Raw genomic sequence first — 15,853 nt, 5'->3', positions numbered from 1 at the left:
CTTTGACCTACATTAAATAGCAGAGCTTGTCCAAGCTGAAGTAACAAAATGAATAAGTAAATGATGATGATATAGATGATGATGATGATGATGATGATGATGATGATGATGATGGTGATGGTGATGATGATGATTTGAAGCCAAGTCAATGTCTCTTTCCATTGGAAATTAATTGTTTCAGAATTTGTAATCAACTTGATACATGTTTTGAACTGTTTTGGCTTTTTATTGAAAGATATTTCAAATTTAGGTGGTAACTATGAACTTTCATCCAGTTTACATTTTTCCTTAGTATCATTCAACTCTTCTGAAATACATTTATAGGATGAAATGCTCAAATGCTCGAGAGAAAATGTGTTATTTTAAAACAAATTATTATATTATTAAAAAAGTTTAAAGAACACATTTAAATTAAGAAGTAATAATGTTGAGTTGACAGTAAAAACTGCCTCTGTCTAAGGTGGTCAAATTAAAATTTGACTTTCTTAGACCATTTTGGTTTTCCTCAAATGGTTTATGTTGTAGCCATTTCATAACAGAGCATTTTCATACTCAACATCTGTAACCATGAGGGTAACTAATCACTTGATGGTTTCCAAGCCAATTGCTTTTCTCCTATACATGCAATTGAAAAGAAATTTTTGGATGGATATTATAGTGTTAAAAATATGGTAAACAATAGAAGATTGTGTCAGGAATTCTGATGCTGTTATTATTTTGGCTTAAAAAGAAAACAGCTTAACACATGTTCAGTTGAACATCCTTTTTCTCACGTTTCACAGCTACATTTTCCGGCTAAGTTGCACTCGCCTGGGACAGTGGGCGATTGGCTATGTGACAGGGGATGGCAATATCTTACAGACCATACCTCACAACAAGCCCCTATTTCAAGCCCTGATTGATGGCAGCAGGGAAGGCTTGTGAGTATGGGAAATGGGTGCCAGAGGGCTTATGGACACAAGTTTGAAAATACAGACTTTGTAGCAGCGGAGACAGTGGGTAGTGACAATGACATTCTGATGGCTGATTTTTAACTCTCAAAACTAGGGTCTCCAGGCTTCTTTGGTTTTGCTGTTGCCTCATTTTAGTGTTCATCTCTCCTGTCCTTTTATGATAACCTAATTAATTGAACTTTATGTTAGAGCAGATTTACTCCAAAATCGAATTACATCATGAATTTATACCTTTCAAGAGGAAAGTTGATATTTAAAACTTTTTTATAAAAAGGTTTATGGGGGCTAGGAAGGTGGCTCACTGGTAGAGTGCTTGCCTTGCATGCATGAGGCCCTGGGTTTGATTCCTCAGCACCACATAAACAGAAAAGGCCAGAAGTGGCGCTGTGGCTCCAGTAGTAGAGGGCTAGCCTTGCGCTGAAGGGCAGAGCGACAGCATCTAGGCCCAGAGTTCAGTTCAGGCCTCATGACCACCAACAATAACAAAAACAGGTTTTTGTTTTTGTTTTTTTAGCAAATTCTTTAAAATAATCGGCTTCTGTTTCCTCAGGGAAAGTTTACTTTTTTAAGCTCTACTTTTTATTGTCTGTGTTAGTATTAGATGTGTTCCTCCCTCATATCCTTCTCTCCCTACACTCACTCCTTTCCCTTTCTCCTTTTGCTCAAACAAATTTAAAAATTTATGAAACCATATTCAGAAGCGTATGTTACTAGCCGAGTTCAGTTTATCATATACTGTTGTTGGTTAAAATTTTAAATTCACACATTTTCCTCCCATTTTTTAAAGATAAAGATGTTGAAAGAAATGCAGAGATAATCTGTTTGGCCCCTCACAGTAAATATATGCAGATATTCTTAGTAATTTTAATCATATGCCATTCTTTGTATCCTTTCCTAGTATTCAGAGTGCCAATTTTTCTTCAGATTTCTCTTCTGTCTGACAATTCAACTTTCTGTTTGTAATTTTACTGAAATCAATGAAATATAGAATTTGAAGTTATTTGATTTGTAGAAATTTGTAAATGAAATATATATATATATATATATATATATATATGGGGCTATCTCCATGTGTATATATTATGGGAATGGAAGCTTTGTCTGAAGAAAGAGATTGGGGAACTAGAACAAAGTATAGCTAGAAATAGACTATAATAATTTGAATAGAGAAGTCTAGTAGAATATTATAATTTGAAATAGAAGTATATTGGTGTGTAAGGGGAGAGGAAAATGGGGAGAACAATGTAAGGGGTGACATTGACCAAGTAGCATTATATTCATAACCTGACTCATGGAATTGGAAACTCTTTGTACAACTACTTAATAACACCAATACTACTAATTAAAGCATGAGTTATATTGCAACAGTTTTGGAATAGAAACCAATTAAACAATATGTTAAAAATGTTAACATTTGTAAGAACTATATAGTAAAGTATCTATAATGAAAGTGCCTACTTAGTGGTTTGAGTACTTACTATGTATTTCTTATGTGATAACATGGAAAGTAGATGTTAATATATTACATGAAAAAATGTTGCTTTAAATGCAGAAGAAATCTATAAATAAGTTTAAATGCTATTAAAACTTGTATGTTTATAGTAATCAAGTATATATTTAAATTCAGTTATCTTTACCCTGATGGACGAAGTTATAATCCTGATTTAACTGGATTATGTGAACCCACACCCCATGATCATATAAAAGTTACACAGGTAAGGTTACTTTCTGGAAACAATATAATTGTTAATATCAACTTTGAAATCAGTCAGAATCTCTGATTATATTATATATGAAATCATCTACAAATATTTCCTACAAACCATAACTACTTCCAAGACTCAAAGAAATTACATTATATATTTGTAAAAAAAAATCTGCTGTTAATGTTCTTGCTTATAGGATTGGATTTGACATATAAGTAACTAAATCTATATTGGATAGATATATGTGAATAGAAAGTCTTATAAAGAAAACTAAAATATTACAATAACTGGATAAAAGTATGTTTACATATATTCTGTAAGAAATATTTCAGTAATATTCAGTAAGTTGTATAATTACAGTAATATTCACTAAGACAAGACATATGTCTTTTCTGTTTTTGAGCACTGAATATTTTACTGCACCAAATGTTCTCATCTTAAAAACATAGTAAATTCAGTGAGAAGTTTAATATGCCATTTTAAAGTTGCTGATATGATTAGTTTTCTTGAGTGTTAAGGAGAGAGCCTGCATTTTAGAATCAAGAGACTGACTGAGATTTTGAGGGAAATACTTAAACTCACTGTGACTTGTATATTTTTCTTTAAAAAATTGTATCCTTTGGAGATTATGTGAAATGCTAATTGCGACAAGCAAGCCAGAAGAGCAAATGTTGTCTGTGTCACAGTCTAAGTTTTCTAAAGGTAGCTAAGAAACAAAAAATTTAGTTTTCAGACAGAATTTTTTTTGACAGTGAACTTAGATTGAGTATATGGCATTTATACAGAAAGGAATAAGTAATTCCTAGTGCCATTTAAATGAATCAACTGTTGAAGCAAGTTCTTCCTTATAAGAATTGTATGAAATATTAAATGATTGTATTTAAAATCTCATAAAACTGCCAGGCACCTGTGGTTCATGACTGTAATCCTAGCTACTCAGGAGACTGAGATCTGAGGATCATGGTTTAAAGCCAGCCCAGGCAGGAAAGTCTGTGAGACTCTTAACTCCAATTAACCACCAAAAATCCAGAAGTGGCGCTGTACCTTAAGTGGTAGAGAGCTTGCCTTGAGCTGAAGAGCTGAAGGACAGTGCCCAGGCCCAGAGTTGTAGCCCCACGACCGATTTGTTGGTAAAAGTGCAGATGTTTCAAAAATGGATTTTACAGACTGGATTGTGATTATCCATTATAACATGTCTTAAATTGTATTGTAATGCCAATGGGATCATGTGTGACATGTAATATTAACTTCACGAGAGAAATACATTAACATTGGCCAACTCCCCCCTCTATATTCCAGGAGCAATATGAACTGTATTGTGAAATGGGCTCTACCTTTCAGCTCTGTAAGATCTGTGCAGAGAATGACAAAGATGTCAAGATCGAGCCCTGTGGGCATTTGATGTGCACTTCTTGTCTAACAGCATGGCAGGTACAACTTGGGTCTCACCAGCAGCATGTCTGGCTTATGTCCCTTTTCAGACTTCCTTTTTTTAGTTTTCTTCATTTTAATGATTAAGGGCATAATACAGCTAAGCATTTTATTTGAAATGTTTATATAAAGCTTATGTTTGATCTTACATAATTTGAAATTTTGTTTCTTTATCATTAATTTTATGTTAGCTCTAAGTACTTCTATTTGAGCAGTACAATTAATTTCAAGATAACACAAATATTACTACCTACCCATGTGTATTCAGATATCACCACCTACTCATATGCACATAGCATAATGCAGGAGTCAGGCAGATTCTGAAACAAATTAAAATAAACAAAATTAAATTCTGAGACAAATGTTACACTGTTGTTTTTAACCAAGTCTCCTTCCTTATTCAGAAATGAGTCCCTTGTTTCTCGTATGTCTTTGTAGGGCTAAAATAGAGTAAAATAGAGGCTAAAAATCAGAGGAAAATATCTAGCAAATAGTTTACCCCACGTCAGATATTAAAATTTCCAATTTATAGGAGCTGAATGCAAGACAAACTACCTTCCTGTGTATAGGAAGTTATTTTACAGTAAGACGTAAAATAACTGATTTGCCCAAAGATTTATTAATATCTCCTTATCTGTAAAGATAAAGTTGGAGAAGGTCAGAATTCTTGTTTTGGCTGTTTAGAAGATAAACAGAATATGTTCATCAAGCCATTTTGCCACTACTGTTTACAGTCATATTGAACCTAGTTATATGTTGATGTTTAGAGAGCAAATAATTATTAAGCCTTTAATATATGAAATGTACTTATAAATATATACATATGTAAATGTATATACACATCTCTCTGTGTGTATATGTGTGTGTGTGTGTGTATATATATATACATACATACATACATACGCACTCATCTGTCCCTTATTCCTAAAACTGCCAATCCTTGATCTTCATTCTCCAATATGAACATTTTCTTATATGAGCAAGGAGTTTCAGAGAAAGAGGCAAAGAGTCTCAGAGAGGCATCACTAATTGTTGAGGTCATTGCTAGGTAATAAATATAATACTTGGTTGGTAATTATAAATAAAATAATTACAAATATAATTATTATTACATTTACATCGGCATTTAAAAGGCCTTTTTGTTTGGAAAGGTATTTTAAAAATAGTGAAGGTGGAGAACTAAAGCTGAGCTGTAAGTGGTTCAGCTAAACGCTTCCACATACATCCACATTCTCCCTTCAATGTGCTTTGGGGTTACATTTTCCTTAGATTTTCTTGAAGTGCTGGCTCATATTTCTTGTTTTTCCTTCATTGTGTTGACAAATTTTGCATAGTATGGCAAGGTTGATGTTTGCACAAAGGGACTCTTCTTCATGGCATCTATAAAAAGCATTTCAGCATGTAGCAGCTGGTAATAAGTGTAAACTTAGCCAAGCCTTTTACAAACGACTTGTAGCGAATGTGTATGTATTACTCTGCAAGTATACTTGAAATATACATTAGTGGGTATTGCAGAGTTAATGTGGATTCAGTGGTTGTAACTACTTGGGACTGTTTAGTTGAAACCCTTTCAATATTTCATTAAGAATTGGATTGATAAAGAGGCCAACTTGTATTCATTATCCTGTGGATTGACACAGGCATTTGCTGTGGTCACAGGTACAAGGAAACAAAAAGTTTTTCATGTCTTTTTAAAGAAAATGAATTTTAGGGTAGAACAAGCTTCTCTTGCTGCTCTCTGTATCTGTACAGGTTTTATACCTTTTAGCTGATTTTCGCAGACGTCTGGTCCTGGAGCGAATGCATCCGTGTTCCCTGTTGTTGGAATTCACATCTTTTTGCCTGATACTGTCCTTGAGTCACAGGGATTAAGTGTCAGAAGGTTTGGTTAGTTTGGAAGAAACTTTGTTTTAGTAAAAGATATTGTTTAAAGAATTACATAAAACAGTTTTTTATCCTGTAGCTCAGGGTAAGTTACAGAGTATGGCTGAAAATGAAACAACGAAAATTGTATTGGTTTATTCTATATAATTCTTGAAGGTCAGTCACTCAATCTGCCTGTCTGTCTCTCTCTTCCATTCTCCATTTATTTTATTATCTTTTTAGACAATTTACAAAGTCTTTTGTGCAGAAGGCATAGGGCTGATTCATATTTGTTATTAATGTTATTAGTTAGCCCTCTACACGGTCTGCAAATGGTACGATCCCTCTTATTGGTTGCTTATTGGTTACTTGATGCATTTCATGAGGTTTTCATATGGTCGGCTTTCCTTAGATTTTATTCTGGCCAATCATACTTCTAAGTTATCAACATTTGCTCTTTACTTGTAGAAGTTGAGGAAGTGCATAATTGTCAAGCACTGGAGGCTGTGTCAAGCAGTCACAGCGATCCTTCATTCAAGTTTCCTTTTCCCTAAATATTACTTAGGACAAGTCTTGGTAATCCTACTTGTCTTCCTGAGTCCCTGTATATAAATCGGGATCTTACTGATCAAGGAAGCTTCAACACTGACCTTTCCCACTTTTGGCTAACCTGATATTTTTACATTTGCATACAGATTTTGTAGTAATAGCAATGCTGCCTGCCAACCAACAGGTCCTTTTTGACAGTTTTCATGGTAATACATGAACAGCAGTTATTTGATCCTTTTAAAGCATTAGTAAAAATTGCCCCCTTATTAACAAAAATAAAAAGTCTTATGAGAAGTTAACACAGTTAAAAGAGAGATGAAAAGCACTTGGTGTTGTTCAATCTTGTATCTGTAGCCCCTGTATTGAACTTATTGTACTTAAGCAAAATGAAAGGGGTTTATGTGCAATACATTGTCAAACCTCGTATCTAAACTCATCAGTGTAGTGGGACTATGTTCAGACTTTTGGGGTAATGGACTTTGGACCAGGTAGTACTGTATATCTCTCTTTTTTTGGCTTTTTCCGTATTTAAAAATAGCACGAAGTAGGCAATATTATATTATATATACTTTCTAAAGTCAGTCGTTGATTTCATTATATGGTTGTTTTCCCTATAAGAGAAAAATTTTAAATTTTCAGCTAAATTATGCATGGGGAAATTCTCTTGTTTTACTTAACCAATTTGGTAGAAGCAGACTTGGATCATCATCCCCAAAGATCTAAATCTATTTTTTCATCTAATATTCATTACCCAGCTGTTGTATCCTAGAGTGTGTGTTCATCTCGGTGCAAAGAAGAAAATTCAGACACATTTCTACCCTCAAGAAGTTAAAATTGTATCTGAAAGTTTTATAGAGGAGGAAAATATTAATAATTACTTGCAATGAATACCCTGTTATCCTTCACATTTAATTAGGGATGCTAGACATTTTTTTGTTACTTTCCACTTTTTGGTTAGGCTTTCCAATGTGAAAATGATTTCAAAGGCTGCCTGCCTGCCAAGACACTGTGATAAATCAGTCACAATCCAATTGGAAATATTTGACCTTGACAATAATATATAACATGTTCAACCAATGTGCAATTTTAGCTAGTCATTCTTCACCAACATCTCCTCCCATTTTATGCCCTACTTTGGTTTAATTGAAATTCATTAGAGACTTAGATTTTATGTAATTAACAGAAAAACCTAAGAAGGGCAGCAGTGTCAGTTAGTTGTTACAGGCCACAAGTGGTAACTCTTTAATTGCTGTCATAATGGTCCATTAGTTATCCTCCCCCTCCCCCCAAAAGAAGGTGTCAGATGCTTTTTATCTCCTTCTGAAACATCTGTGTTATTTAATAAGTAAGCATGTAGAGTTTGTACAGAATACTCAAGCAAGTCAAATAATCACATTTCTAAGGGCATCCTCTGAAGCAGCCTAACTATGGTGTGGAACTTCTTTCTTTTACCCTTGGTTAATAAAGCTTGAGAAGGGTTCTTTCAGTTCCACATAGTAATGGGGTATTAACAAAATATTTATCTTCATTGCCTTCCCCACAACTTCCTTACCTAAAATATTCAGTGTCTGCTTTAACCTGAAAATGACCTGAGCTCCTGAATGGCATAGAGTCCAAACTGAGTTCTTCCGAATTTCTATGCAAAACAAAAATTAATTATGGAGCCATGTTTTGAATTACTGCCAGGGATTTTGATTCAATTAAAAATGAAATTGATTTTTTTCCTCTGATTGTTATACTTTCTTGACATTTCTCCAAAATACCTTAAAGTTCCAAAGTCCTAGTTCTCAAAAAACTCAGCAGAAGAAAATCCATGAACTCTGATTTTAATAATATATATTATTAGATTTATGATAGCCTCTCTTCAGCAGTACTATTAAGAAGAAATACTGAGAAGTTGGCTAAAAGATGTAAGAAGCAAGCTCAAGTCATCACATTTAAGACAAATAATGTTTCTTGGTATCTTTCCTGAAAAGCAGCTATCCTTCCACATTCTCCTTTCCTTTCAGAATGCTGGAAGTTGATATTTCTGCTTTGAATCCAGGTTGTATTTTTCTCTAAACACGATAAAAAGGTAGGAGTCCCCTCTCATTTGAGGAGTGATGAGAGAAACAAGTTTTCTAAAACTTTATGAAAAGGAGACAAATCTAAGGAAATGATTGACTCTTGAGTCTTATGACTCACACTGATGGACTCCCCACTTCAAAGCATTCTTAGGAAGACAAATGCTATGTTCTTGTTTGTGATACAGAAGACTAAATTTACGTTCTAGGCACATACTTTACCACTCAATGTATTACCCCACCCCCAACCTTGCTTTTCTTTTATTTGAGATAAAGTCTCACTAACTTTATCTAGATTATCTTCAAATTCCTCTTTCTCTTGCCTCTACCTTGCCAGTACCTGGAATTATAGGCATGTACTAAGTAGCCTGGCTTATTCCATTTAATCATTAGTCATTATAATCGACATACTATTCCTTGAATTCTTCATTATGCCATTATACTTTGCAATTAAGATGCAATGTATGATCTGGTGTCACACAGTGTCAGTCATGATTAAGAATGTTGTGTCTTTTTTTTTTTGGTTCACAGTACATGTTTTAATAGATCTACTAAGTCAAAGACAGAAGTGAGTCTAGACTCACAGGTGTTTTCCTCCCATATCCATTAAGAGATAGCATCAAAATGAAATCTCTTCCTTATGGTGGATTTAGCCTTCAGCTGCTATTTACTCTGTCATTCAACAAGAAGCTATGGAATACCTGTGGGCAATGCTATGCTCTGAAAATGCCTACTATAGACTCACTCTGCTCTTAGTCTACCTGTTTATATGACTTTAGAAATATAATTACTGTGCTAGTAAAGAGACTTAAAGTAACTCCAGATTATCAAATAAAATACAGAAAAGTAATAGAGAATTAACTGATGAGGAAAAACATACACATGCTCATATACCATAAGAAAATTATAAAATGTGCTCCAAACAAATGAGATGCATGAGGCTGTACATATGCCTTCCAGTCCCCCATGTATACTGTACATGTAAGCATGCACTCTTTGCCTCTTTTAATCATGTTTCATGCAAATCTATTGTACTCTCTATGTTTAATTAAATAGTACTTTTTACTTATGTTAATTTTTATTACCTCCAATCAATTATTGAAAGAAATGGGTGACTACATTGTGATATTTACAATGTATGTAATGTATTTTGGTCAAATTCATGTATTTGATGGTGGTGATGATTAACTCGTATTGGTGGTATTTAATTAGTTTTTCTTATAATGTTATTTTGAGATTAGGAAAACTTGTCTTTTGAAGGTTTATTTCTTCCCACTTTCTGTCACAGCTAATTTACTTTTAGCTGACCTAAAGTTATATTTATGTATAGTATTATCAACTTACACAATTAATTTTTGGAATGTGAGGCTGGATTGCATTATCATGAGTATATTACATAGGTAAGTTTCCAGATGTCCATTAATATTCTCTGATCAGTTTGAGGTCCTTTAATTTGGAAATATCTCTTATTTGAGGAAGTGAAAGCTACTGAGTCAATTAAAATAGAAGAAGTCTTAATTAGTTCCTCTTAATATTCACAAGATGTAAATATTTTGGAGACCAGAGAAAGGATTTATTCATTGATCTTTCCTCATTAACATCTGCTGGTTGGTCTTGAGTGAAATATACATTGACAAAAACATTATTTTAATTATTGAGGCATAATCTTGATGAGTTATATGTCTATTGTAGACATTCCTCATATGTATTCAATGAACACTATAACAGATACTTGGGTAGTATAACCAAAGCAGCATTTGAGAATTTGTGGGATTGCTACTTTGTAGTCAGTTTATAAAGAAAGAGTGATGGGTAAACTCATATAAGAGTAAGTACCAGTAAGAAGACAGACAGTGTGATCTATTTGTAAATTAAAAGAAGTATTCATTATACCTGTTTGTTGACCTGTGTGTAGTGTAAACTCTCAACAACAGCTATAATTTTGCAGAAAATAACTCTTGTGATATTTATAATACCCGCTGGAACACATCAGAAATTTATATAACATTTAATTATTGGGGTGGTAATTCGGTTTTAGATGAACCAGTCTTAGTCTTTTTCTTAGATTGTCAAGACACTGTTAGTATCTTTTACCAAGTCTTTCTTCTTTAAAAGTAAAGTCGTTCAATTACTTTTATGAGGAAATAGATGGAATAAATTAGAGGTCTTCCTTAACCAAACAACATGTAATTAACATTGGAAGTTTGAAGAGAAACCTCTGGTGCCTGATAAGTAGATGATACATTATGGGCATTGCATTAAACAATATTTAGATCTCCTGATTGAAATGGAGTAGAATAATTCGTAGTTATAATAGTTGTAGGGTTGTTAGGTTCTAAAAAGTGTGCCATGTATAGCTACACATGCAAAAATATTTGTGGATGAATTTATGTAAAATGTAGGATTTGTTTCCAAATAACCTAAAAGTGGAGGGAGTAGTGAGGGCATAAAAGAAACTATACTAAGTATAGTTGATTATTGATAATTGGTGGTATGTAGAGATTCATTAATCATTTCTCTTTAATGTATATGTTTTAAATTTTCTAAAGTAATTTTAAATGTATTTACATGAACATTTACCAAATATCCAGTTGGGACTCAGGAAACTGCTTTCCATTTTCCTTTTAAAAAAAGAGAGAACATGAGCTTACTCACAGCTTATACATGTTCAAAGAACTAGATTTTTGAAAGTGCCTGAAGTCCCTCATAGAATGTAAATTTGTTAGAAAATTCCAGAATGCACCCAATTTAGATCCCTTTTATACATAGTAAGAAGATTTTGCCTAGTTGATAACATATATTAAGTACTTTAAATTTTTTCATATTATTTTAAGTAGTTGTACCAAGAAGCTGCCATTTACCAAAGCAATTTATGAATATAATATGTTATTGGAAGATAAAATGAAGGTTAAATTTCTTTAAATATTTACCCCATTTTCCTTTAGAACTATCACTGTATTGAAATTTACAGTGTAAAGATAGAAGAACTTGGTCTTAGCTTGATCATTTAAGAAAATGTGGGCCAAATAATATTTAAGGTGTTATGAATCCATCAGACCTACACATGTGTGGTAGTAACATCAAAGCTGGTCTGTATTCTTAGTTGAACAACTGTACTTTACCAAGTTTTTCTTCGTGTTAAATAAAAGCATGGGAATATGAGACTGTTGTCATTGTTCTTCATTAAGTAATCGAAAAGGTATTCATTTTCTTTTTTGACAATTTACACAGCAATGGAGATATTTAATTTGATTAATCAGAAATATGTCATGATTATTCAATCTGAGAAGAGTACAAAAAATAATTTTACCTTTGACCCAAGCATGACCTAAGGCAGGGAGTTCATAAATTTCCCATTAATCCAAGTGGAGGGTCCAATTCAGAGTCAAGTATGAGATTGTTTCTTCCCTTCCCTTCCCCTTTCTTCCCCTCCAATTCCCTCTTTTCCCCTCTCTTCTCCTTCCCTTCCCTCCTCTCCCCTTCCGTTCTCTTTCTGTTTGTCTTCTCCTTTCCTTCCCTTCCCTTCCCTTCCCTTCTCTTCCCTTCCCTTTTTTCCTTTCTTTTCTTTTCCTCCTTTCCTTTCCCTTCCCTTCCTTTTTTTCCTTTCTTTTCTTTTCCTTTCTTTTCTTTTCCTTTCTGTTCTGTTCTGTTCTCGTGTAGGGTTGAAATTTGAACACTCGGCAAACTTTCTAGTAAGGTACTTTATCACTCCAGCCCCAGTTTCAGTTCATTATTTATTTTTTAGATTTTTTCTCATTTTTGTTTGTTTTTTGTTTTGTTTTTGTTTTTTTGTTTGTTTGAGAGTGGCCTCAGATTATGTTCTTTGCACCTAATGCCGCTGGTCTTAACTGGAACTGAAGACATGCACCACAATGCCTCATTTATTGAGATAGTTTCAGTAATGTTTTATCCTGGGTGGCCTCAAACTGCCATGCTCGCAGTCTCCCTATCCTGATGACTGGTTGAGATTATAGACATGACTCACCATGAGATGGTTCTTTCTTAGGATAACATCTCTTTTTGATCCTTATTTGATATAATTTATTCCATCTCACCCTTGAAATGATTTTATGGATTTGAATTTTTTAACTGTACTATATTTTCAGGCTACCATGCAGAAACAGAACGGTAGTAAATAGCTCTAGGTTTCTGAATGAACTTTCAGGGAAATGAAGAGTTAAGCTCCTTTGATAAATCAAAATATTTTTCATAAGAAACTCCTTGGTAAATTTGAAATTCTTAGTTTATTTGTGTTTTTGAACTTCCTATTGTATCTCTCCTATGTCATCAAGCTCTATCTTCCCCCACTTCTATCCACTCTCCAGTGTTTTACAACTTTGTATACATGTTGGATATTGATACTGCTCTATTAGGCATAAACAAGGATCAATCTGTATTTTCTATTTGTTTAGGAGTCTGATGGCCAGGGATGCCCTTTCTGTCGTTGTGAAATAAAAGGAACGGAGCCCATAATCGTGGACCCCTTTGATCCTCGAGATGAAGGCTCCAGGTGTTGCAGCATCATTGACCCCTTTGGGATGCCAATGCTGGACCTAGATGATGATGATGATAGAGAGGAGTCATTGATGATGAATCGGCTCGCCAATGTTCGAAAGGTAAAACTAGACATCATGACATTAGATAGGATGATGAGAGGACATGAAAATGCATTGTTACCAAAAGGAGTATGACTAGTGCAAATGGCAGTTTTCTTAAGCTTATTAAATGATAGACAGAAGAACAGTCTATATACTGCATGATAATAAGGAGCAGAGTGGAATCAAACCTCTAAGACCGGACAACTCATCTGTAAAGAAAAATTTAACCCGGGATTTTTATCAAATTTAAAAATGGTAAAACTGAGCCTGATGTATTTTTATTAAGGCTAGAATGTGTGTTGGAATTGTTTTCTTACTAGGATATATTAAAGCTTTGTTTTTAAGAGATCACAAGAGACTTATCTTTGTAAACTTATCATAGTTTGAAGTTTTCTCTTCAAACTAGCTAGTTCAGAGAATGGACCTTATTAGTTGATCAAAAATAGCTATTACTGCCCTTTGATATTTGCATAACCAAGTTCACAGGACTGTGAAAACTGTGAAGTGAACCAGAATGCCAGTTACAAACTGGAAATGTGGCTGTACCTAGACCTCTCTAGCCAGATGTGATCTAAAATGCCCTCAAGCACAAAGACTATAAGAAGACCTAGAGTAAAGTACCAGTTCTGGTATAGAGCAATACTGCAATCTCAGGCAATTTCCTAACTTTTTTATTTCTCAGTTTCTTCTTCTGTAAAGAAAAACAAAAAAAACAAGAGAAATATGGATGAATGAATCAGATCAAGAATTTAATAACCAAAGGCAATATTGGGTCACTTAATGTTTTTGTTTTATTCCCAGTATTAATTAGAATTACTGTTGTGTGATAAACGTCCCAGACTACACTGTGTCATCTGTGACTAGGAATCATTTCACCTCTTCATGTGTGTGGTAGAGCATATTTGAAGTAGTAGAGATACTACTTTGTCATCTGACATCTTGTCAATTCCTGCTTCACAACCCAGTAATATATACCAGTCACATGTTTACTCTGAGCCCATTTCCTTATCTAAAAGATGCAAAACATAATACCTCCCCCCAGTCATTGGGAGAGTAAGGCAGTATGCTACCAATGTAGATTTTTACTGATTCATGGCCCTTTTTTTTGCTGTGAAATAGCAATTATATATATATATATATATATATATATATATATATATATATATATATAAGCTCTACATTTAATAAACATATAAGCACCCTGGACCTTTTTTTATATAAACCAACAAAAATGGAGCACCTAAACAGTGTAGATTTAACTGATTCTATAAGTACTTGCATAATTTCCTATTTAGCCCTTTAAGAAGAGGTTGTAATCTAGTGTAAGACAGTGCATATTTAAAGAATTTTTTTTCTTTTCTTTTTTTTTTTTTGAATGTGTGGGTAATAGGGAGTAAAGTGTTTCAAAATCACAACAGCCCAGTAGTTCAAGGACCTAGGGAAAAATGCTTTCTATCTAGGAAAATATCATTTCAATTTTCTTTACTAAATAAATATTCTTTCACTATTTGATATAGAGACAGAAGCTAAAGTTTTACGAGCAGTTCTTTCAAGAACGTTGTATACTTTACTGCTTGGAGAAAATTTAAAAAGAAATAGACTGTGAGTTTGAGGAAAGTTGTGGTCTTGGCCTCTGCATTGAGTTAGGGAAAGCTTGGGCCTCTCTTAGTATTAGTGGCTCTTAGAGTAGAAAGGAGGCACTAAGAATCCCAGTATCCAAGTGACTGAGGTGAGCGGGCTTGATCCTTCATCTTGGCCTTAGTATTTGCTTGCTTTCTTCTCCCTGGCAGCTGGTAAACTTCCTCTCAGGAGACTGAGACATTTTCATATTAATCTTCTTCGTTGTTTACCTGACCAAGAGAAAAGGATCTGCTCAGGCTTTTTTGACCCAGCAGTCACACTTCAGTGGCTTGTGTCACTTAATAAAGCTTTTATGAAAGTGTTACACCCTCCTTATGGCAGTTAGAAACTGCAGAAATTTAAAGAACTTGAGGGAATTTGTAAGTGGAGGAGTGATTTTTTTTTATAGTCATTATGTCCATTTATTTGCCTCTGGCTGCTTAGATTTTGACTTTTGTAGTATTCTTTTAATAGCTGACATTTAATTTTTAATAGAACCTTAATTTTGTATTGATGTATACATAAATTATTTGAATAATTGGGAATGTAATACTGTGATATTATGTTCCTATTCATTATGTTCATAGGTACTATTTAGAGGACTGTTTTCTCTATTACCTATTCATTGTTAAGGCATGAATATCTGATTTAACATCATGCTCTTTGGTACTTAAATACAGGGGATATTTACTCACTGAGTCAAAGTATGCTTATTTGTGTACCTATTCCTTGAGGGTAGTGATCAGAACGTAGGCATCTTTTTCTTTCTGTTCCAATCTGAAAGTGTGTGTGTGTGTGTGTGTGTGTGTGTGTGTGTGTGTGTGTACATCAAACTGAGGTTTTTATCTAGTACTGTTTTATAGGATAAATGAATAAATATCCTGTGGTAATTTCAACACAGTAGCTCTTCTATATGAATTTCCTCTGTTTTTTATATTCATTTTATTGCCTTATTCATTCAACTTAGACCACTCATTTACTTTAAAAGCATCTCATTTTCTCAGCTCCAAGAGTGACTGTCAGTCATTGTCTAGGAGAATAACTCATTTTTTAATCTGCTTTTTCAAAAT

At 33.8% G+C, this 15,853-nt stretch overlaps 1 protein-coding gene across 4 annotated transcripts in view; it reads left to right on the top strand.

Moving 5' to 3' along the window:
* Cblb (Cbl proto-oncogene B, E3 ubiquitin protein ligase) overlaps positions 1–15,853 on the top strand; it is a 164,865-nt gene that overhangs the window by 107,707 nt on the left and 41,305 nt on the right. For all 4 annotated transcript variants that reach the window (XM_013028556.1, XM_013028557.1, XM_013028558.1 and 1 more), the window contains exons 7-10: positions 783–920; positions 2,581–2,668; positions 3,959–4,090; positions 12,978–13,181. In XM_013028556.1, the coding sequence (XP_012884010.1) occupies positions 783–920; positions 2,581–2,668; positions 3,959–4,090; positions 12,978–13,181 (562 nt within the window). The remainder of the gene's footprint in view (positions 1–782; positions 921–2,580; positions 2,669–3,958; positions 4,091–12,977; positions 13,182–15,853) is intronic.

Source organism: Dipodomys ordii, unplaced genomic scaffold, assembly GCF_000151885.1.
Source record: "Dipodomys ordii isolate 6190 unplaced genomic scaffold, Dord_2.0 Scaffold111, whole genome shotgun sequence".
Taxonomy (NCBI): domain Eukaryota; kingdom Metazoa; phylum Chordata; class Mammalia; order Rodentia; family Heteromyidae; genus Dipodomys; species Dipodomys ordii.
Note: the sequence above shows the minus strand (reverse complement) of the source record. Positions and strands in the feature narration are given on the sequence as shown.